The sequence below is a fragment of the Zosterops lateralis genome, assembly GCF_965231275.1.
Source record: "Zosterops lateralis genome assembly, chromosome: 32".
In the NCBI taxonomy this organism is placed as follows: domain Eukaryota; kingdom Metazoa; phylum Chordata; class Aves; order Passeriformes; family Zosteropidae; genus Zosterops; species Zosterops lateralis.
In genome coordinates, this window is record NC_139792.1 from 2,727,159 (window position 1) to 2,749,851 (window position 22,693).

Consider the following 22,693-nt stretch of genomic DNA (forward strand, 5'->3'; position numbering starts at 1 on the left):
GGCCAGGAGAGGCTGGGAAGAGGTGAAAGTCCTGAAGCTCTCCCCACATTCTGGGGGCTTGGGGAGCTCTGGTGTCCCCCTGGAATGTGTGGCTGAGTCTGGGAGCCATGGAGCAGGGAAGGGAGAACATTCCAGAGGAAAAGGTGCTCCCACAGCCCTCGGGAGGTTTGCGACACGCTCCAGCCTCTCGGAATCTGCAGCTGGGACAGGGCCATGGCCTGTCACTACTGCCATCAGCTCATCCCACCCATCCAGGAGCCTTCTCCTGCAGGGAACCACCTCAAAAGGACACTGGTTGGGGAAAAGAAGATACGGAATTGCTCTGCAAGGATGGAAGTGTCACCTCCCCAGGCAGGGCGCAAAACTCCATCAGATTTGATGGATGGGGATTTGCAAAGTGGAGTTTGACTGGGATGGGCAGAGAGGGAGAAGCTGCCTTGGGCCTTCAGGAAGGAGAGGAGGCTGAAAAAATAAGTTCTGGAGAAAGTTGGGATCAGTGGGATCCTGTGCTTGGACAGTTTTGGTTTTCCTGTTTTCCTCTCTGGAAGCAGAGAGACAGGGCTGGACTCAACTTCCAGGGGAAGGAAGGAAGGAAAGCATGAACAGCTCCTTATTTTGGGAGGATTTAATATTTCCTTGTGCAGGGGAAAACAACACAGAGGGAAAACCTTCCACAAATGGTTCCTGGAGCTGCTTTAGGGAATTTGGAATGACCCAGAAAGTGAAATCTGACATCAGTCCCCTCCCACTTCCCCCCTGGGCCCTTCCAGACTATTCCCAAAAGGAAATCCATGGGAATGGGGATGACAAAGGCTGTAAACAGGGAATAAATCAAACAGGGAATAAACAAGGTGCTGACACATCCTTTGTGTTGTTTTTGTGCTCTCTGTGAAAATTCTGGACTTACTTCTCTTTCTGAGAGGCTGAAATAATTTTATTTATCCCAAGGGAGTTTGGGAACGCTCTGGGCTGGAAATAAAACCAAGGGGGGAAATTTTAAATTAAAATAAAAATCAAATGTATTTTATTTTTAGCATTATGTATATTTTAAAATTATTATATTTTAATTTAAAAGTATTTTATTTTAAAATTATTCCATTTTTGCCTTTAAGAACATTTATTTAGTTTTTAAACTATTCTATTTTAAAAGTATCTTCTCATTCTATTTTTATTTTTTCCAAATAATTTTGTCTTAAAATAATTCTATTTTAATTTAAAAATGTTTTATTTTATATATAACTTTATAATTTATAATTATATTTTTATTTAATATATAATTTTAAATTATATATTTTAAAAATTAATTTAATTTATTTCTCAGTGGGAGTAGCTGTGTCCCGTGTGCCAGCCCTGGCTGTGCTGGGACTCCAGGAATGCCTTGGAGAGGTGAAATTCCCCACCCAGAGCTGTTCCCTCTGCCTTTCTGGGCTTTTTTTTGGGCCCACTTACCCTGTAATTAATTAGAACTGAATTAATTCCAAAGAGGTTCTTTGGACTCCGGTTAAATTGAAATAATTTAACACCAAAGAGTGAATTACTGCAGGGTTTTTCCTAAATTTCTCTCCTATTTCTTTTGGCCCTGGTCTGTGGGGTCAGGTGGGCACAACCTTGTTACCCCTTTTGTGCAAAACTTGAGGAATCGAGGGAAAAAAAGTGCGGAGTCAGAGGCTCAGAATCCCCTGGGACTGTGCGGGATCCCAGTGGGATGATTGGGAAGGTTGGAGATGTCAGGAAGCAGCTGCAGGATTGAGCAAAGCTTTTATTGGCATTTAGGGAAAACTCCATGGAAAAGGGAGCTAGAGGAATCCGGGATTGAGGGACAGGGAAAAGGGAGCCAGAGGAATCCGGGATTGAGGGACAGGGAAAAGGGAGCCAGAGGAATCCGGGATTGAGGGATGGATGGGGAAAAGAGAGCCAGAGGAATCCGGGATTGAGGGATGGATGGGGAAAAGAGAGCCAGAGGAATCCGGGATTGAGGGACAGGGAAAAGGGAGCCAGAGGAAGCCGGGATTGAGGGATGGGGAAAAGGGAGCCAGAGGAATCCAGGATTGAGGGATGGATGGGGAAAAGGGAGCCAGAGGAATCCGGGATTGAGGGACAGGGAAAAGGGAGCCAGAGGAATCCAGGATTGAGGGATGGATGGGGAAAAGGGAGCCAGAGGAATCCGGGATTGAGGGACAGGGAAAAGGGAGCCAGAGGAAGCCGGGATTGAGGGATGGATGGGGAAAAGGGAGCCAGAGGAATCCGGGATTGAGGGATGGATGGGGAAAAGGGAGCCAGAGGAATCCGGGATTGAGGGATGGATGGGGAAAAGGGAGCCAGAGGAATCCGGGATTGAGGGACAGGGAAAAGGGAGCCAGAGGAAGCCGGGATTGAGGGATGGGGAAAAGGGAGCCAGAGGAATCCAGGATTGAGGGATGGATGGGGAAAAGGGAGCCAGAGGAATCCAGGATTGAGGGATGGATGGGGAAAAGGGAGCCAGAGGAATCCGAGATTGAGGGATGGATGGGGGAAAGGGAGCCAGAGGAATCCGGGATTGAGGGATGGGGAAAAGGGAGCCAGAGGAATCCGGGATTGAGGGACAGGGAAAAGGGAGCCAGAGGAAGCCGGGATTGAGGGACAGGGAAAAGAGAGCCAGAGGAAGCCGGGATTGAGGGATGGATGGGGGAAAGGGAGCCAGAGGAATCCGGGATTGAGGGATGGGGAAAAGGGAGCCAGAGGAATCCGGGATTGAGGGACAGGGAAAAGAGAGCCAGAGGAAGCCGGGATCGAGGGATCCCTGGGGCGGATTTCAGGAGGAGGTGCCGGGGCAGCACGGGCCGGTCCAGGAGCTCAGTGTGATGAATGAATCCCTCCCGCGGAGCTCCCGATCCCGGCTGGAGAGGGACAGGTCCAACATTCCCGCGTGGATGCGGCTGGAAAGCCGCTGCCTGGATTCTCCATCAATTGTACCTTAAAAACAAACCCCAAAGAGCTTCAGGGGATGGAAACTCCTGCTAAAATCAGGAGCTGGGAAAGGGCAGTGAGGGTTCCCTCACTCCAAGAGGAGCTGTCCATTTGGAATGGCTGAAACAGGAAAAAAAAAACAACCCCAAAATGCCAACGATCCCAGCAAGGATCAGCAGGAGGAGTGAGGAATTCATGCTGGAATGAGGAGGAAAATGTGAGGACAAATCACAGAGATGACAAAACAGCCCCTTGCCATCCCAGAGCTCCAATCCCACCCCAAATGGCTCCATTCTCCTGACCTTTATTACAGGAAATGAGGGGATCCCCAGGAGCCATTGGGCATCGGGAAAGGGGGGTCCAACCCTGCTTGGCACCAGATCCATGGATTTCATGGAATCATGGAATGGTTTGGGCTGGGAGGGACCTCAAAGCTCATCTTGTTCCACCCATTGCCGTGGGAGGACACCTTCCATTATCTCAGGGTGCTCCAGCCTGGCCCTGGACACTTCCAGGGATGGGGCAGCCACAGCTTCTCTGGGAAATCGATTCCAGGGCCTCCCCACACTCACAGAGAGGAATTCCTTCCCAATCTCCCATCCATCCCTGCCCTCTGGCAGTGGGAAGCCATTCCTTGTCCTGGCACAATTCCAGGTCCCTCTCCAGCTGTCCCTTGGGATGAGGATGGGGGTGGTGGGCACTTGTTTCCCAGCACAATCCCACCCCTCTCCCTGTTCCCAGCACCTCTTTGTGTTGATGAGCCAATGCACGAAGTCCTTTGCCTTCATCCTGTCCAGGTACCGTGTGAAGTCGCTTGTGAAGGTCCCCTCTGAGTGTCTCTTGATGTGGGACAGGAAGCTCTGCGAGTTCTGGGGTCCAAACAACTTCCATCTGCCAGGGGTGGGAGGAGAAGGGAGGAAAATGGGGTTTAACAGACACCCAGAGGAGATGCCCAGGGCAGGACTGTGCCCCCCAAACCCTGTCCCTGCGCAGAGCATCCCCCAGAAAAGATGGAACAGTGCAGAGTAATACATCTGGAATATTTAATATGATTCCTGCAAATCAAACACACAATTCTTGTTTCAGTTTCCTGAGGTTTGCCAAGCCTGCCCTGGGTTTTCCTGGCATCCAATATATCCAGTGTCCTGTCCCAAACCATTCCTCTCTGTCCTGTTCAGTGGATCCCAACCTCCACCCTGGTCCCTGCTTCCCACATCAGAGCAGGAACTTCTCTGAGGTTTGGATCATCCTCCTGCAGCTCCAGGGTGATTTTGGGATTCTCCACAGAGGGTCCCCAAGGGACTTTGTGCCACAAGAGCACCAGCCCAGAGGGGGCTCAGCCCAGCCTGGCTGGCCCTAGGCAGGGTGTCCCTGCTCTGACCCAGCCAGGAAATCCCGGGATTCCCTACGAGGGAATGTCCCTGCTTGGGCTCTGGGGAGCCAGGAGGGTGTCCAAGAGGACATGAAAGAACCACGCTCACCCGTCCGGATGTGAGATGAAAAGGAAAAGGGAAGTTTATTTGGGAATCTCAATTTATACAGTTTTTGGGATTTGGTCAAGAATTGGGGGACGAGAGGAATATTCCTCTGACCCCAGTGGTCAACTTAGAAGTCCATCAATTGGTCCTTCCCCCTAGAAGGAATGTGTTGTCTAAAAAATATCAGACTTTCTTTTTGTCACAAGGGTGAGAAAGCTCCATTAGAAATGAAAAATATCAGAAGGAAATGAAAAATCAAGGCAACAGGAGGGAGTTTGGATCTATACAAAATAAATGGGAACACTGGAACAGGGAGAGCTGGGACAGCAACAGGAATGGAGAGGGATAAGCTGCTCCCACCGCCCTGCTCCACCCAGCCCCCGTACCTGGACAGGTCCTCCAAGTCCTGGGGAGCCACCTGCCACCCGGCCGGGATGAGCACAGCGAACACCACGGACAGGTACAGCCACCGCGCCATCGCAGCTCCTGGTGAGGCAGAAACACGGAAATTTCCTGGCTGCAATTCCCACTGAGCCCCCAAGCCCTGCGGGAAGCCTTGGCAGCACAGCCTGGGACTGATCCGTGTGGGACAACCCCTTCCCAGGTGTGTGGACGGGATTGGGATGAGAAAAAAATTCCCTCCTCGCCATTCCCTATTGGCACATCCCTGGAGCTTCAGCACGGGCACACGGAATGACACCCAAAGGGAAAATTAATTGCAATGAACTTTATCCCAAACGTCCTTTGTGATCTGGGGGTGACATTTCTATCCTGGAATTGTCACCATGGTGCTGGAGAACTTTCCCGCTGCTCCGAAAAGCACCTTTCAGATAAGCAGGTTTATTCGTATTTTACATTCCTTATTTTTGCTGGATACCTCAGAAATTCAGTGGGAATAAAAAGCCACCTCCCACCATTTATTTGCCAAAAATCAGGCTTCTTTTGCCCATCACCAAATGCTTTCCTCATCTGGTTTGATTCTTTGGGAGACTGGGAGAAGGAAGGGAGGAAGAGGCACCTACCTTGGGCAAAGAGCTGCTCCCTCCACGCCAGACCCGATTTTCCTCCTTCGAGCTGGTTCTGGCTGAACTCTTCTCCTTCCTGGTGCTTTTAAGCTCATTTGGAGGATGCCCAGAGCTGACAGGTGGGTCACGGGTATCCTGCTTTTTCTTGGATGGGTCACTGTGAATCATTATAGCTTTTCTGGAGCGGGGCTGCTGCTGAAAATATCGTTACTGGTGGATTTTCCAACTGACGCCTTCAATGAAGGTGTTTGTTTTTTTTGTTTTTTTTGTTTTTTTTTTTTTAATTGTTGTTGCTGTTTCTCTCCCCCCCCCACTCCACTTTTTGGACCAAAGCAGTGACCTGTGGGTTTCCTCCTCTCAGGTGGGGTGGCCTCTTGCTGGCACAGTGTGTCCTGCATGGATTCCTCTGCCCACGGGCTCCCCTTTCCAGCACCTTCACTGGAGCTGAGACAAGAAGGAAAAAACAGCAAAGGCGTAAAACAAGGATTTGTGTCTCCACACACTTCCTGCTGTGTGAAACTCCTGGTGCAGCTCCTCAGCCAGGCAGATCCCACCTGTGATCCAAGCCTGCTGTGGTTCCCCGAGTGCAGACCTGAAACTGGGGATGTTCCCTGTGATTTATGGGATTTGGGGGTGAAACAAGGCCCCATGAGGGGCTGCAGTTCTGGATCCCAGTGGGACATCCAGGCTCAGGCCAGGTGCCCTGGGAACACCTGGAACTCCTTGGTTCATAGTTTTCCAGGGCGTCCCACAGGAATTGGGTTTGTTTGTTTCAAATCCTTGAATCCAGTGAAGGAAAAAGGAAAAAAGGAAAACTGAGAGTGACCCTAAAGAGCCAGACCTGGGCCTGGAGTGGGGGGGGGCCCAGGGCAGGGCCCTCAGCTCCCTGAAGAGCTTCTCCCCACCTGGGGCTCAGTGGGCTGCCCAGGGCTCCTCATTCCGAGTGTTCCCAGGGCAGTTTTGAGATCTCTGGGGAGTTTCCAGCCCAGGAAGAACATCCAGGATTTGGTGTCTGGGGATCTGAATGTGCCTTTCCTCCCAGGCAGTCCTGGGGAGCTGGGCCTTGTCTCTCCCTCCAGGAGGCTCCAGGTCCGTATTTCTCGGCGCTTTCTCCCCCCAGGACCTTTCTGCTCGTGCCTGGGTAATTATTGTCATTCCAGCGCCGAGAGCTCTGTAATTACTGCCACTGTCAAAATAAGGTCAGTGCTGGGAGGACCCTCATCCTGAGCAGCCTTTAATGAGGGCCACTCACGGCCTCTCGAGGAGGCCTGACACCACCCGAGGGAGGGGGCGTTAATTAGCTGGATCTGGGGAGGAGAGGGCCAGCTCTCCTGCCCGTCACTCGGGTGGGATGTTTGTTAATAATGCCACCGAATTAGCTCACGGTGTCACCGTTTGCAGTGTCCCCCCGGCCCGGGGGTCACGGCGCTGCCTGCGGAGGCGGCAGCTCAGGGAGGGGACATTCAGCTCCTCTTGCTGCTCCTCATTTCTCACCGCGGCTCCAGGGCTGGAGTGGCCCCAGGAAATGTCCCACCAGTCCCTCTCTCCACAGGCCCCGGGTGATTGTCTGCAGCCCTTTGGGACGCGGTGCTTTCCCCGTTCCAAGCGAAGCCAGTTTTCCCTTTTCCAGCTGGATGGAGCCGCCGTTGGCTCTCCAGGCTGCGGGAGCACGATCCTGAGCTTCGGGATCCTGCAGAGCCGAATTCATCATCCCCGTTCAGGACTTAGAGAGGTTTTTATGGACAGCAGGTGGCAGCGTTTGTCTGTCTGTCCTTCTCCGCCCGTCCTTCCTCTCCTGCCCTTCATCCTCCTCGCTCCCAGAACTCCCCTCCTGCCCCTCCAAGGACCGCGGCGATGTTGGCGATATCACAGTGACATCACAGCCCAACTGGGATGGTTTGGGGTCAAACTGGCTCTGGGATCATCCCTGGAGAAGCAGCTTTGAGGCTACCAGAGCATTCAGTGCTGATGGAACAGGGACCAGAAGAGCTGATGAGGGAAAACTCCTGGAGTGTGTCCAGACTCCACATCCATCAACTCCAGAGCAGCTCATCCATTCCCCATCCAGCCCTGTTCCTGTTTTTCCCCAGGAGCCCTCGCGAGGAGGAACTGATCTCCAGGAGCGGGGAGAGGCAGGAGGAGCCGAGGCTGCTCCTGAGGGGATGGTGGGACATGGTTCTGTTGAGACTGTCCAAAATCAGGCCGGGAACATGATGAGTTTGTCATGGAGTCACAGATGATTTGGGTTAGAAGGGACCTTAAATCCAGTTACGTCCCTGCCATGGGCAAGTTTATACTGAAACCTGCTCTTAAATTTAACCCAGATTGCTGAGGTGGGGTCAGACCAGGGAATGCTTAATTTTGAGGGGATTTATGGCTGACAGGAAGGAATGAAGCTTTGGCTTCACCTTGGCTCCTCTGAGAGACCTTTTATGCCCACAGAGCCCAGCCCAGGGTCCACCCCAGGGCAGGGACTGGAAAATGCTCCCGTCTGTCCCCCAGCTGTGGTTCCGAGCCCAGGGCCTTGGGGATCAACACTTTTCACTCCTGTTTTCCTCATGAAGGAATTTGTGGCCTCCTCCTCCCCACCACAGCTGGAGGTGCCACAGTGGCCGAGGCAAAACTGGCGAAGAAAAACCTCCTTGGGTCACTGGTTCCACCTGGAACCTCCCCGGTGACGCCGAGTGCCTGGGTTTGGTCTCAGCATTTTTTGGGCTGGTTTTTTCTGTTTTGCTTTGCAGGTATTGAAGAGCAGGTATTGAAGGGAGGGGCCATTGTAGAGCGAAACTCTGCGTTCTCACCAGGTATTTTGGCAGCTCTGAAGGGCCGGGGATTAATTCCTCTCCCCTTTGTGCCTGGTTTTTAGGCAGGAAAGATCTCAGAGTTGATGTCCCTCAGGCTTGGTGCCAGGGAGGGGCAGTGGGGTGGGAAGCTGAGATGGTGCCAAGAGTGGGACCTGATGGGTTGAGCTGTGAGAAGTCAAAAATTGGGCCCTTCCCAAAACACAGCTCAGGCTGATCCCTGTGGTGGATCCCCATTTCTGATGGATTTATGACTCTTCTCACATTGCTGGTGACAAACTGGGTGAGGTCCCTCTTGTCCTCAGCTCCCAGCACAATTCTATCCCCAGGCACCTTCCCTGAGCTCTGAATGTCCATGATCCCTGAATGTCCATGATCCCCGAACATGGAGACGTTGGGGGCCAAGAAGAGACTTTCCCCTTGGGAGACTTGGACGTGAGCCTGGAGAGGGGCAGTGATTCCATCAGTGGGGGTTGGAGCAGAAACCAGTTTGAACCCGTTGCTGGGCTGGGAGATGGGTGAGAAAATGGGATTTGAAGGTGGAAACTCTTTGGGGTGGAGCATGGGGCTCTCAGCCCTGGGATCTGGACACCTGTATGTGTGTCCCCAGCTCCGGAGCTGTCCCTGCTCCTCCTCATCACTGGGAGCTGCTCTTTGGGGTCACCTGCAGGTCAGGCTGGAGGCTCAGTCCTCTCACCTGGGTGAACAGAAGCATTTCACCTCTTCTGCATTTCAACAAAAGCATTTCAACCCTCCTCGGGCTTGGTGATTAGAGCAGGGCACGGGACACACCCAGCTGAGCTCCCACTGCCTAAAAACCCTGGGCTGCAAGCCCTGCATGGTCCCCAGCCCTGGCCCTCCTTGGCTGTTACTCCTGACCCCTGGCTCTCCCTGGTGTTTTCTTCTGCTCTCTGGACCCCCCTGGTGATCCCTGTTTCCCCCTGGCCCTCCTTGGCTGCTCCTCCTGGTCCTCCTTGGTGCTCCCTCCTGCTCCCAACCCCTCCTGGGTGCTCCTTCACTCTCCGTGTGCTCCCAGCACGATTCCTTACAGTGCAAGGTGGCTTTCCTTTCCTTTAGGGAGGAAAGACTTTTTTGGGCACTATCAGATATTTTTAGGGAACCCTTGGGTGCTCTGAGCAGCCTTAGGCCCTCAGGGCCCAGCACCAGTGATTGCTGGTTCATACTGGGACCCTACAGGAGCTGAACTGGGGCAGCTCTGGGCGTCACCAGCTGCGAGCACTGGTTTTGGGTGGCTGAGGGAGGGTTTGGGAGGCTGTGGCATGGTTTTGGATGGCTGAGGGATAGTTTTGGGAGGTTGTGGGATAGTTTTGGGAGGTTGTGGGATGGTTTTGGGTGGCTGTGGGATAGTTTGCATGGCCGTGGGTGGTTTTGGGTGGCTGTGGGATGGTTTGGGAAGCTGTGAGATGTTTTTGGGAGGTTGTGGGATGGTTTTGGGTGGCTGTGGGATAGTTTGCATGGCTGTGGATGGTGTTGGGAGGTTGTGGGATGGTTTTGGGTGCCTGTGGGATGGTTTGCATGGCTGTGGATGGTTTTGGCCCAGCACCTCGTGGTTACACACCTGCAGCCCCACAACTGCTGATCTCGGGGCAGGGTGGGGGTTAATTTCTCCTCTTTATCCGAGACAGGAGCAGAAGGTGGTGAATGGTTTATCCTGGTTAAAGGTTTATTTCTCCTAAATGTCCCTGTGGCTTTGAATGTGGAAAACCATCAGGGTTTTGTTACCCCGACTCTTCTTCCTGCCCATAATTCAGTGGAAATCTTAGACACCCTCCCGAGGCAATTTCCCCTTGTGCATGAGCCAAAAATCTTCAGTGGAGTCTGAAGCAAATGTGGCCAAGGTTTTAATTTCTCCCTCTTGCTGGCTGGGGATGATTAAACAACCCAAATACTCCTAACTCTGAAAAAAAAATCCCTATTAGGGCCCTTTTTGTGTGTTTGCAGTGCTTTTAGTTGGGCATCAATCACCGGTAACGGCTGATGAAACCTGATGGGGCCATAAATCTGCCTTGCTTTGCATTCAAATGCAGCAATTAATCCGGAGGGGGTGTGGCTGCAATTAGATGACAAATTGTGCCTCCAGATTCACTTGCCTGCTTGGACAGAAGCCGCCTGTGTTTGCTCAGCCGCCGAGGCTTGGCCGCGGCCCCGGCTCTTCCCCTGGGGACGGGAAGGATGAGCCCCGGGAGCTGCAGCTGCACCGTGAGGAATCCTTTGGCCTCAGCTCCTTCACCTGGAGCGGGGAAACTCGGCTTTTTTGGCCGCATTGGATTGTCTGAGCCCTCATTTTTCCAAGGTTGTAGAATCCTGGAATCACCAAGGTTGGGAAAAACCCTCCAAGATCATCAGTGTCCCACCACGGGCAGCGTTAACCCAGCTCCCCAAGGGCCACTCCTTCCAGGGGTGTGACTCCACCACTGCCCTGGTGCCAGGGCTGGACAACTCTTTCCACTGAGGAAATTTCCCAATATCCAACCTAAAGCTCCTCAGGCACTTTATTCTTGTCCCTGTTCCCTGGGAGCAGAGTCTGAGCCCTCCCCTGCTGTCCCCTCCTGTCAGGGAGTTGTGCAGAGCCACAGGGTCCCCCCTGAGCCTCCTTTGCTCCAGGCTGAGCCCCCCCTGCCAGGTCCCTCAGGAGTTCTCCTGACCCTTCCCTGGAGCTCCAGTTCCATTCCTGGCTCAGGACTCACTCCAGCCCTGTGGAGTCCCTTGTGCCATTACAGGAATTTCCAAGTGCCTTGCCTGGGAAAGGTGAAGATTAAAGATCCCTCTCCCAGGTGTAACCAAAGGTTTCTCCCCCGTGGCTCCTTGCAGACATTGTGCAGTCTTCTCTCTGGGTTTGGCAAGTCCATCACCCCTCCCATGGTATCCCCTTTCCCTGTTTCCCCATTGGTTATGGGGCCGGGTGTCCTGTTCCTCTCTTCCCTGCGGTCACTTGTCCCCTGTCCTGCCCCCTGTACCACCCACAAACCACAGACCTCCTGTATAACTGAGAGAAACCACATGGTCCCTCTCTCTGGCTCCGGATTCACCTTTGGCACACGGAATAAACGTTTGCTGGAAATTGCTCTGGGGCTGGGAGCCCTCTGCCTCTCTGCTGAGCCAGCCTTGTAACGTGTGGATGTGTGAGCTTGAAGTGCTACCTGAATTCTTCTTGAGCAGTTTCTCCACTGGAGAGGCTGACTGGGATCTAGAAAGGCCTGAGCTACATTCTGAAAAGACACTGTTACACAGCCCCTCAGGGTCTCTCTTGTCTCAGGTTCAGCCCAGGATTCAGACGTGGCCCTGGCCCAGCACAGGATTTATCCTGACCATCCTCAGAGCTCGGGCAGGAGGATTTGGGACCCCCAGCTGGGGCATGAGCCGCCTCCACCCGGGACACCCCTGGCAGTGCCTGACTGAAACTAAAATTTACCTTAACAAAATGAATGCACTGTGGCTAGGGACGCCTCTTAACTCACGGAAAATTGTTCTGTTTGTAATCATAATGATATTTCAAGAATCGGAAGGTGTATCTAACTTGAGCAACACTGAGTGGCCATGGTTCCTGCACCTGATTTGGCTCCTTTGGGCTGGTTTTGAGATTTAGAACTGGTCCTAAATAGCACCGGCCCGAGCTGAAGGAGCCCAGTGCTGGATTTGCTGCTGGATTTTACTCCCACTGCTCCCGGCACTGCAGGATGGCTCATCCCTGGACGCTCTGGGGTCATGGCCAGGGTGGGTGGGTGGCTGTTCCCTGCTCTGAGGAGGCTCTGGTTAATGACACCTTGTTTTGCTGCAGAGCCCGGGAGATCGGGGTGGCTGCAGGCACGAAGGGGAGCGCTCAGGTATGCTGCTGTTTCCATGGAAAGAAAGGAGCCTTTGGGGGTTGGACGGTGCAGGAGGGATGAGCAAAGCCCATCACAGCTCTGCGGGGATGCTGCTGCTGCAGAGAGGGAGAGCCGAGCCCAGCTCTGTAGCTGAGCTCCAAATCCAAACACAACGTGGCAAAAATCCAGGACAAAGCCGTGGAGATGCAAGCCCTGATGTCAGCGGTGGGATAAGGTTGTGTTTCCACACCCAACACGCTTTTATGCACTGATTAACTGTTCATACAGGGCTCCTTTGCGAAACACACGGGGGTTTTCTGTTCCAAGAGATAAGAAAACAAGCTCGGGTTTATGTCCTTTCCCTCTGAGGGTGATAACAGCTTTCAGAATTCCTGTGGACTCTGATCTCCAAGTGGGGGGCTCTTGGTGAGGAAACAATTGGCTGTTGGGATAAGTAGCTTAAAAAGTAAGGATATTTTTTTTTTTAATGGAGAAAGGGCTTATTTTCTTTGGCTGCTTGGCAGGAAACCAACTGCCCTGTCCCCAGAGAAACCAAGCCCTGGGAAGGAGGTACAGATCCCTGCTGGAAAAAGCTGAAAGATTTGTTGGGGAAGAGGAATTGATTTATATGTTTTTTTTTTTTTCTTTCTGACGTTTTAGAAAAGGCTGATTGTGCTGGACACTTAAGTTTGTTTTCATCTCCATTTTTAATCCTGGCTGCACAAGAGGGCTTTATCCCAACCTGCAGCTGCACCTTGCTTGTGGGCACAGGAGCTCCCGTGGCCTTTGCCAAGCAGGATTAATGTCAAGTGGCAGAGCCGGGCCTGGATCCTGGAGGCCTCGTGCCAGGGGATTTATTTGGTTTGTTTTGCTCGTTCGTGGTGATTTTTCAGGGGTGGTTTCTGCCATGGATCAGGTCCCAGTTCTCCTGAGTGGTTCCGTGCATGGAGAGGGCCCTTGAGGTCTTGTCCTCCTTGTCCTGCACATCCTGGGGCTGAATGGAAGAGCTTGAAGAGCTCTTGTTTTGAAGGAACCCAGCCCAAAGCCTGGCTGGAGGAGCTGGGGCAGCTCAGAGGCCTCACCCCAGGGCTGTGGTTTAACAAAGCTGGGTTTAATCCCCTCCTTGCCTGCTGGGTTATTGCTTTCTCCAGCCTGGGAAATCTTCCCAGCTCCAGAGCTGACCTTTCCCAACAAAGCCCCTTTGTTAGGCTGAGCTCAGGCGTGCGGGCGCCTTTATCTTCCCGTCTTATTACCCTTGATCTTTATTGATGCCACCACCAGGAGCCCTCAGAGGAGCCGCCGTTGGATTTTGTTTGGAAGGTGATTAAGAGCAAACAGATCCTGGAAAGCCAAGGCAAAACCTTGAGCAAGAGGAAACTTGGCAGCGGGAAGAGCCGCAGTCCCGCCGGCGCTGAGCTGAGTCCCCATGGGCAGGGAGGGATCCTCCACTGCCACGGGCTGCTGGGGCTTTGGGGAGGGTGAGTGGGAACAAGAGGGGCTCTTCCCTCAGGTAGAGCTGCTTTGGGGGCGGTTTTGTTGGCCACCTCTCCTTTCCCCATGGACGATCCCAGCACAGGGCAGCAGGAGGGCACCTGTCTCCTCCTGGTCCCCACCTTGGGACATCTGCTAAAAACTTCCAACTGCTCTGCCTTGAGAGAGGTGCTTTTGGGGCTGAAGGAGTTGGAACTTACTAGAGTTGAGTTAGGACTTATTAAAAGCTAAGTCGGGACTCATTAAAGTCTTTGGGATTTATTAAGGAGGCATTTTTTGGGCTATAGGAGTTGGGACTTATTAAAGTTGGGAGTTATTAAAGAGACATTTGGGGGGCTGTGGGAGGTGTTTGATGGGAACAGAAGCACCTTTGGATCTCCTCTTGCCCTCCCTGCTCTCTGGACACCTCCAGCCCTTCACCTCCTCAATGTCCTGGGTGGTTTTTGGGCAACTCTCACCTTTCCATGGGTTATGGTGCTGCCCCTCCCATGCACACTCTGAGGTCTCGGTGCACTGTGGGGACCAGGCAGGGCACTGGTGGCACTGGCAGCACCTGGGGGTGACCCAGGATCGCTTGGACCCCCAAATCCCTGTGAGTTGGGCCAGGGAGCCAAACACAAATTCCAGGAGCTGCTACTCAGGTGGAGGCCGTGTTCCTGGCTGGGGTGACAACAGGAAGGGTGGCTGTTGGCCCTCGGTGGCCTGGGAGCTGTTTCCCGGCTCCTAACGAGGGATCTCATGGCACAACAGGCTGGGCAGAGGCTGAGTAGGAGGAGGAAGGCTTTGGAGGAGGTGGGTGCTGGCATAGCCTGTGCCGTGACTAATGCCAACAACACCCAGGCCAGGCTCTCTCTCCTCCTGGGGCACAGCTCGCTCCTCTCTGCCGGCATTTCAATCCTGGAAATGGCTTAGAAATGCTCTGGAAATGTCAGTATTTGCAGGAAGAGTTTCCTGGTGTGGAGCCTCAAGCTCTGTTCTGGGTTCTTTGTTCTTAGTTCTGGGTTCTGTTCTCTGTTCTGTGTTCTCTGTTCTGGGTCAGCTCCTTCGTGGAGCTCCTGAGCTGCTCTCTGCCTGCTCAGGGCTCTCCAGAACAGCCCTGGAATTCCTCCTGGAGCAGGGAGGTGCTTCCTGGGCTGCTCAGACATCCCAGATGGGATTCAAGCCCCTCTGTGATGCTTTTCTCCCTCTCTGGGAATTCCTGGGTTGTTTTCTCCTCATCTTTCCAGCAAGCTGGGCTGAGCTTCCAGGTGAAACCCGGCTCTGCTCTCCAGAACCTGAGGATTCAAGCAAAGCATTCAGGGATGCAAAATAGTTGGAGCTGGGAGCAGGGTGGAAGGGATGCACCCCAGGTGTGGAGCTCTGTCCCTGCTCCCTCCTGGGCCTCGCTCTCTGCAAGGAGCAGAAACAAAGAAGCTCCTGCATCCCATAGAAAAATCCTTAACTGGGACATTTATTGAATTTTGCTTATTCTCATGCCCCTGGTTCCTTCCCCTGTCCAGAAAACCTGGGGTTCAGGGAATTTAAATTATCTGGTGGAGATCTTCCTTAGTTAGACTTAAATAGACCTGAAAGCCCTTTGATGTGTACAAAATGTGAGATTCCAAACTGTTGCAACTTGTGAAAATCATTGGGCTTGTCCTCCCTCCAGAAAAAAAAAAAAAAAAAAAAATAAAAAAAAATAAAAAAAAATAAAAAAAAAATCCAATTTTCAAAGTTGAGCAGTGATTACTCAAGGATGGAAAAGGTACTCGGGAGTGAGGAATTATCTGTGAAATCTTCTTAGAGCAGAGCAGCTGCTCGTGGGCATATTCAAGGAATAACCCTTAATTAGAGCAAAACCACCCAGGAATGGTAATGAGGTGCCTTTGGAGTGGTTTCACCTGGTGAGAAACATTTAAATTAGGGTAGAAAAATCTGGTAATAAAGTGTATTTCACCTTTTCATACCCCAAACGACGGTGGAGCTGTGTGGCTTAGGGAAGAGTGGGATGGGAGGTGATGCTGCTGCTGCAATGGAAACTCCTGTTTTCATGGAGAAGCAGAAAACCCAGTGCAGGTACACAGGTTTGTACCTGGCCTTGCTGTTTCTGCTGAAATAAAGGTGAATTTTTCTGTGAACAGCCGATTTCTGCTCAGGGAGTGAGTTGGAGCACTGCTGCCTCCCAGCCTTCCAATGTATTAAAAATTGGTCTGAAGAAGCTGGAATGTTAAACAAGTCGTAACAATAAATTCTCCATTTGTTTTTCAGTGCTGCTGTTCCCATTCCTGGACAGGTGAGGACAGGTGGGAGAACCTCAGTCTTTCCCAGCCCTGACCTGGGCCCTGCCCTGGCCAGGTGAGGTCATGGGGTTTGCTGGGTGCCAAAATTCATCCCAGATTAACTTCACCTCCCTGCCTGGATGAAATCCTCAAGGCCCAGGGAAGCTGGGTTAGGGTTAGCTCTGTGCTCCTGAGGGGTCCTGCTGGGCTCAGCTGCCCCTACCCTGCTCTGGGGTCCCACTGACCCCAAATTCCCCTGGCAGTGCCTGAGCTGGGCTCAGGGCTGGGCTGGCCCTGGATGGTTTTTGTGCTGACACAGAGCTGGAGCTGCAGGAGCCTCTGATTCATCCTGGGAGGGCTCACACCCAGCCCCGGCTCCTTCCCCTGGTGTTGATCACCTAGAGGCACAGGGTGGGGGGGGCTGGGTACTTCTGGGGGGGCTATGGTGGTCCCCAGTTCCTGCTGAGACTCCCCCATCCCTGCTCCAGTGTGGGGATGGATGGGGTTCAGAGCTCCAAAATTAGGGGGATGGCCAAGATTCCCAGTTTGGGGGGACTGAATCCACCCTTGGGTGCATCCTCGGGGTCCTGGGGTGCAGGGGGAGCACACTGGGGGGGTGCACGTTTGGGGGGCTGCCCTGCCCCAGCCCCTGAGAGGGGGTCTCTGGGATCTGGACGTGCTTTAATCTCCCCAGGGCCGGTGTTTTTCCCATCTCCCCATGGGAAGGGGGCCGAATGTCCTTCAAAAGGGAAAAGTGAGGCATGGGGGTCCTCAGCCCATCCTTGAGGATGGCTAGGGGTGTTGCAGGGTTTAATTTCCTGACCTTGTTGCTGTCCCAAAGGGTTTTTCTACCTTCTTTCCTCCTCCTGCATGTCCCCAACCCCTGCTGGGGACAACTGAGGGAGTGAAGGTGCTGCTCCTCAGGCTCAGCCAGAACTGCAGGTTCAGGGGTGCCAAAATCCAGGTGAGGCTGCCCCTCCCCCTGGCCAAAGCTGCAGGACCCTCTGGGATGAGATCGAGCTGAACCTGGGATCGGGGAGCTCCCAGGGAAGAGTCTCCCACCTCTCTGGGGGTCTGGGGTGGGAACCTCCCCTTGGCAGCAGGAGGAGGGGCTGGGAGGGAGCTGGGCCAGGGTGGGTGTCCCTGTGCCGGTGTCCCTGTCCCATGCCCCTGTCCTGGTGTCCTTGTGCTGGTGTCCTGGTGCCAGTGCCTTGGCCAGGAGCTGCTCTGGCAGAGGGTTGTGGTAGAACTGGAAGAGCAGGGCCGGAGCAGAAGGTCAGGTGAAGGTGTGGGTTTGGCACAGGTGAGGGGCTGGGGAGTTGTGGGTCGCTTTTCGAGGGCACCCACGGAGCCGTCTGGGAGAACTGGTATGGCTGGAGTCAAACTGGCTGTGTGGGAAGGGCTGGAAGCATTGGAAGGATCCCTCCTGCTCCCTCCAGCCCCGGGATGGACTCCCAGCTGCTCTGGACCTGCTGCTCTTCCCCACTCCATCACCAGCACCCTCTTATCCTTCCCAGGATTAATGTTTTCCCCTCCCAACCCACCAGCTCCCACAGGATTCAGGGTCTGAGCCCTTGCTGTTTTCCTGACCCTTTGGGATGAGTTTGTATCCAGCTTGATCTGTTTTCCCACCTAAACTTTGAGATTTGAGCGGATTTACACCCAGGATTTGGTTTTTTTAAACTTTCCTTTATTCACAATAAATAATAAGCTATAATACAAAGTCCTCAACACAGAATCCAAAAAGTCTCGTTCTTTGGGAATAAAAAGGACTCCCAGCACCAGGAAAGGTGAAAGAGCAACTACGAGCAGCCCCTGGGCTGGGGGGCAGTTGCACCCCCTGCCCTAAGCAGTTGTTCCCCTTCCCCCAGGAGCCCCCAGGTGTTCCCATACCTGGGCCAGGTGAGGTCTTGCAGGTGGCCCAGTTTTGGGGTCTGAGGCCCTGCCATGGTGCAGGGATGGAGCCGAGAGTGCCAGGGCCTGGTTGAGGGGCTTTGTGGCTGCGGGGAAGCTGGAGAGGTTCTAGAGTTCATACAGGGGTTCATACACACACACACAGAGCCCCTGGCCCTCCTGCATCCCACAGGGGCCAGCATGGCAAGGCTTTGGATCAAGAGTCTGCAGCTGCAGCTGGCTGTGGTTGTTGCCTGGCTTTGGGGCACACATGAGCCCATGTGTGGGGCTTCCTCCCCTCCCTCGGCTTGGCTCTTCCAGCTGCTCTTACGGCGGGGTCAGCTCCATGGACTTCTTCCTCTCCTCCCGCTGCTCTTCCCACTCCTCCTCGGACTCGTAGGTGCCCTTGATGATGGCCACCCTGTCAGACATGTTCATGCAGTAGGGGACCAGGATGTAGAAGTAGAGCAGGGAGGCCAAGCAAGCCCCAAGGATGGGCCCGACCCAGAACACCTGGAAAGCAACAGGGACACGGTGAGAGCAGCTCCTGGGGCTGGTGCTCCAGCTCTGCTCGTGGTACCTCCATCCATCCATCCATCCATCCATCCATCCATCCATCCATCCATCCATCCATCCATCCATCCATCCCTGCTCCATGTCTCCTGCCACGCAGAGAGGAAAATACCTGTTCCAGAGACTCCCTGGACTGAAACCCCCTCAGCCTGTGCTCACTGAGGGCCAAACCTGTTCTGTAAGTCTGGGGCTGAGCTTGCAGGGAGTGCTGGGTGAGAGGAGAGACCAAGCTGGGCTTCTCTGTGGGCTTTCTTCCCCTGAGACGATGCACCAATGATGCTCAGAGGGCACCACTGTTGACTTCCATGCCTGGAAGTGTCCAAGGCTGGGCTGGATGGGTCTTGGAGCAACCTGGGCTGGTGGAAGGTGTCCCTGCCCATGGCATGGGGTGGTAGTGGATGAGTTTTTAGGTCGTTCCCACCCAACCTACCCTGGGATGGGTTCATTTGTGTCCCCTGGCTGGCTCTGTGCCAGGGGATTAACTGTTCCTGATGCGTCAAGGGGCAAAGCCTCCCTCGTTTTCCAGCCTCTTTTAATCCTTCCTGCCTGGGGTGGGCTCTGGAACCCCACCCCTGTCACTCCCAAGGCATTCCCTGCCCTGTCCCCACATGGCCCCCACCTGTCCCTGTCCCCAGTGCCACCAACACTTACCCAGTGCACGGAGCTGAACCTCCTGGTGATGACTGCGGGCCCAAAGGAGCGCGCAGGGTTCATGGAGCAGCCGGTGAAGTAAATCTGGAGGTGTGGAAAGAACCCTGGGTTAAGGAGCAGGTTGGAGCCACTGTCTGGGAGCAGGGATTGAAGTGGCCCCCGATGGTGTCTCTGTCCCAGAGAGCTGGAGGTGACCCCTCACCAGGAAAGAGCCCCAAGATCTCCCATGTTTTCTCCTCCAGAGCAGCTCCCTCGGGACCGACTGCACGAGGGCATTTAGGGGAGTTCTGTGCCCACAGGACCCTCAGCCTGGACTCACCCCCACCAGGTGGCCCAGGGTGACGGAGAGGCCGATGGACAGTGCCGGGGAGCCGACGCCGCTGCGCCGGTTGTCCGTGGAGGCGAAGATGCAGGCGGCCAGCTGGAAGGTGAGGATGATCTCCACCACGAGGGCCTGGCCTGGGGTTACATGGTAGTTGAGCTGGAACCATGAGAATGACAATAGTTAACCATCTCTGGGGCTCGGTATCACCGGGAGGGCTCCCAGGAACTTTGCAGGTGGATTTGGAAGGGTGAAGTTGGATGAGCAGCCCCTCAGGGCCCCTTCCCAGCTCCTGCTTGAGCTCCCTGCTCCTTCTCTGAAAGGAAAGAAATGATCTTTCTTTCTTTACAGTTCTTCAAAATCTCTCTCTCCCCTGAGCCTGTCCCTTCCCTGGGCTCTCCACTTCCCTGTCTCCACAACACTGAGTGTTTTCCCACCAAATCCCTTTTTTCCTGCATTTCTTTGATCTTTGCAGGCTGTTGTACCCTGACTTCTGCCCTGCACTTTGTGGAGCACCTGGAGGATGAGGAGCAGCTGGGATGGGATGAAGAGTGAGGGTTGGGATGAAGGTCATGGAGTGGGATGGGCTGTTGTGTCCCAGTGACTGCACAAAACCCTGGGGACTCTCAGGTGTACTCGACCCCACTGGACATGGGAAGGACAATGTGACCCAACCCATCACAGCTCATTTTTTGTCTAAATCTGGCTTGTTTGGGATGTGGAACCTGTGGAATGAGAGGCATTGGAGCTCCCCATCCCAGTGACTGAGCCCTCTGCAACATCTGTGCTGCTCCCAGGGGTCCGTGGTTGGAGCAGCTGCTCCACCACTCTCATTCCAGGTGTTTTCCCAGCCCTGCCCCGGGGGTTTCAGGCTGTGCCTCATTCCTGCTTATCTCCGAGGGTCCTGCTGTCCCCCTCCTCCCCTGGGAGCAGCCCCTCAACACTGTCCTGCCCCTCGCTCCTTCTCCAGGTCTTCTCCACCACTCTCCCCATCCCTCTCCATTCCCAGCTCCCCCAGAGGACTGGTTCCAGTGGGCTCCTGCTCCCCCTGCCCACACTGGTCTGACTGGGCTCTGCTCCCTCCCTCCCCCCTGCTGCTGGCACGGCTCCTATCCCGCACTAATCTCCAGGTGGAGAGGCTGCACTCAGGAAGATCTCAGTGGTGCGGGTGACTCACGAGGCCCTCAGGATAGAGGAAGCCCTCATTAAAGGAGGGAAAAACATCCCACTCATCACCCGCACAATAAAGCCGTCATGTCAGAGCCGGGCCCATTCCCAGCCCGCCGTGCGTGCGTGTGGGACAGAGCACCGAGGCTCCATCCCGACGGATTCTCCTCCCCGAGCCAGCTCTGAGGGAAAGGCGAGGGAAGGAAGAGGGGAGCGCCTTGGGCAGGGACTCACTTCGTTGATGGCCAGGTTGCCGCGGGTGTTGGCGGGGGTGACGCCGTAGAGGATCCCGGCGCCGGCGATGGCCCCGACCAGCTGGGCCAGGACGTAGAGCAGCGTGCGCAGCAGGGAGATCTGGTTGCCCACGAAGAAGGCGATGGTCACGGCGGGGTTGATGTGGGCGCCGCTGATGTGGCCGAAGGCCTGCACCAGGGTGCCGATGGCCAGCCCGAAGGCCAGCGCGATCTGCAGGATGCTGGGCAGGGCCGACGGCCACTTCAGTGCTGATCCCAGCCCAATGAAGACGAAGATGAGCGTGCAGAGGAACTCCACAAAGACGGCTCGAGCAAAGGCCAGGGTTAGTATTTCCTTCTTCATGGTGGGAGCACGTGGAGGGCAGCCAGGGAGGGAGAACGTTTAGGATTGCTCTGTGTCCGGGCTCTGGTGTGTGCGGCCAGGTGTAGGGCCATACCTATCTATATATGCAAGAGCAGCAGGAGCTGTGTTACAGGGCGGTGGGTGGAGCCAGGGAATTAGCCAGTCCTCCCAAATTACCATGTGAACCTGGAAAAGTTTCCACCTGAAAATGTCTTCGGAGCCTCTTGGTGAACTAGTGACTCAGATATTGGTGGCATTTCTCTCCTTTCCCTCTGCAAACAAAGAGCCCCTATAGGGTGTCTTGTGGTCGTTAAATAACCAGGTTGCATAACGAGGCTGAGCTCCCTCCTCTGCTTTTCCCTTTTACTGCCTCTCGCCAGGTCCTGGGTGTTTCATTAGCACAGGTGTAGCTAATATTCGCTCCCTCCCTTCCTGCCCTGTGCTTGCACACTGCTCCTGTTGGAAAACCCTCGTTGGGCTGGAGGAGCTCTCCTGGGGCTGGGCTCTGTGTGCGTTCCACTTCTATGGAACCTTGAAATGTAAAGGAAAATCAAACACCTGGAGCTTCTCCCAGGCAGTCAAGAGAGCTCAGTTCCAGGAAACAAGAGGTTTGCAGTTGTCCAGGGAGCAGGGGAGGCTTTGGGGAAAGCTTTGTCACTTCTGAGGAGCTGTAGATGAGCCGGAGCCTCCCAGAAGTGTGTGGATGGAGAAATGGGATGGAGAGGGCTCCTGTTCTGCTGCTCCTTCCAGAGCACTGGAACAAGCACTGGAATTGGAGGCTGCTCCCAGCCGGCAGCTGGGAATGATGTCTCCTCCCCTGCCACCCTGCGCCCTTTCCTTTTCTTTCTGCCTGTCCAGCTCTTGCTCAACGAGCAATGATTTTGTTCCTGGGAGTGCCAGCACCAAGCCACAGGCTCTGTACGGACACAGGCTGTGTTTACACATCTCCTCTCATGTTCCCTCCATCCCAAACTCATCCATCTGCTGATGCCTGGCTGGCAGGGAGTGGCGGGGGAGGCTCTCGGGGCTGTGCACATGGAGCTGCTGGAGACGGAGGTTTTGGGGTGGAAAAGGTCTCGGTTGACATTTAACAAAGAATTCTTGCTTCTCTCGTAGCCCTCACAACCTTGTGCCAGGATATTTTCTTTAAGCTGGGTTTTGGTGCCAGATCAGCCCTCCTTGCTCGGCTGATCCACGTTTCCTTTCCCAAAGGATGCCCAGGCTTGGTTTATCTCTGGCTGCCAGGTCCCTCTGCAGGGGCAGCCACACTCCAGCACTCAGGGGGCAAAGCTCTGCAGGCAGGACATCGGTAAAATCCTCCCTAAATCAAAAAAGTTGGATTTGCTGCTGCCTTCCGAGGAGGCTGTCAGGCCTGGGGGGTCAAACACCAGGAGCATTCATGTCCAGAGCAAGGAGAGGGAACTTCTTGTCCAGGACTGGAAATAAATGAGCTTTTCTCTTCCTTTGTACCCCAAATCCTGAGCAAAACAGACCTGGAGGGCCTCGAGGGACTGAGGATCTATTACAGTCTTAATTCCTGATAATGGTTTTCCCCTGGATCTGCTGATCCTGGGGCTGATTGCAGAGTCAAAGCCCAGATCTGTTATCCTCGAAACACCTGGTCTGTTGGCGTGTTTTGGTGAAAGTTTTGCAAGCTGGTATTT

The 22,693-nt window shown here is 54.1% G+C and overlaps 1 protein-coding gene across 1 annotated transcript; it reads right to left on the reverse strand.

Moving 5' to 3' along the window:
* Window positions 1–18,046: 18,046 nt before the first annotated feature.
* Window positions 18,047–21,029, reverse strand: AQP5 (aquaporin 5; the record flags this gene model as incomplete). The annotated part of the gene is made up of 4 exons (XM_083880921.1): window positions 18,047–18,232; window positions 18,944–19,027; window positions 19,263–19,424; window positions 20,667–21,029. 4 exons carry the CDS (start codon window positions 21,027–21,029, stop codon window positions 18,047–18,049), a joined length of 795 nt encoding a protein of 264 aa, XP_083737047.1.
* Window positions 21,030–22,693: the final 1,664 nt, after the last annotated feature.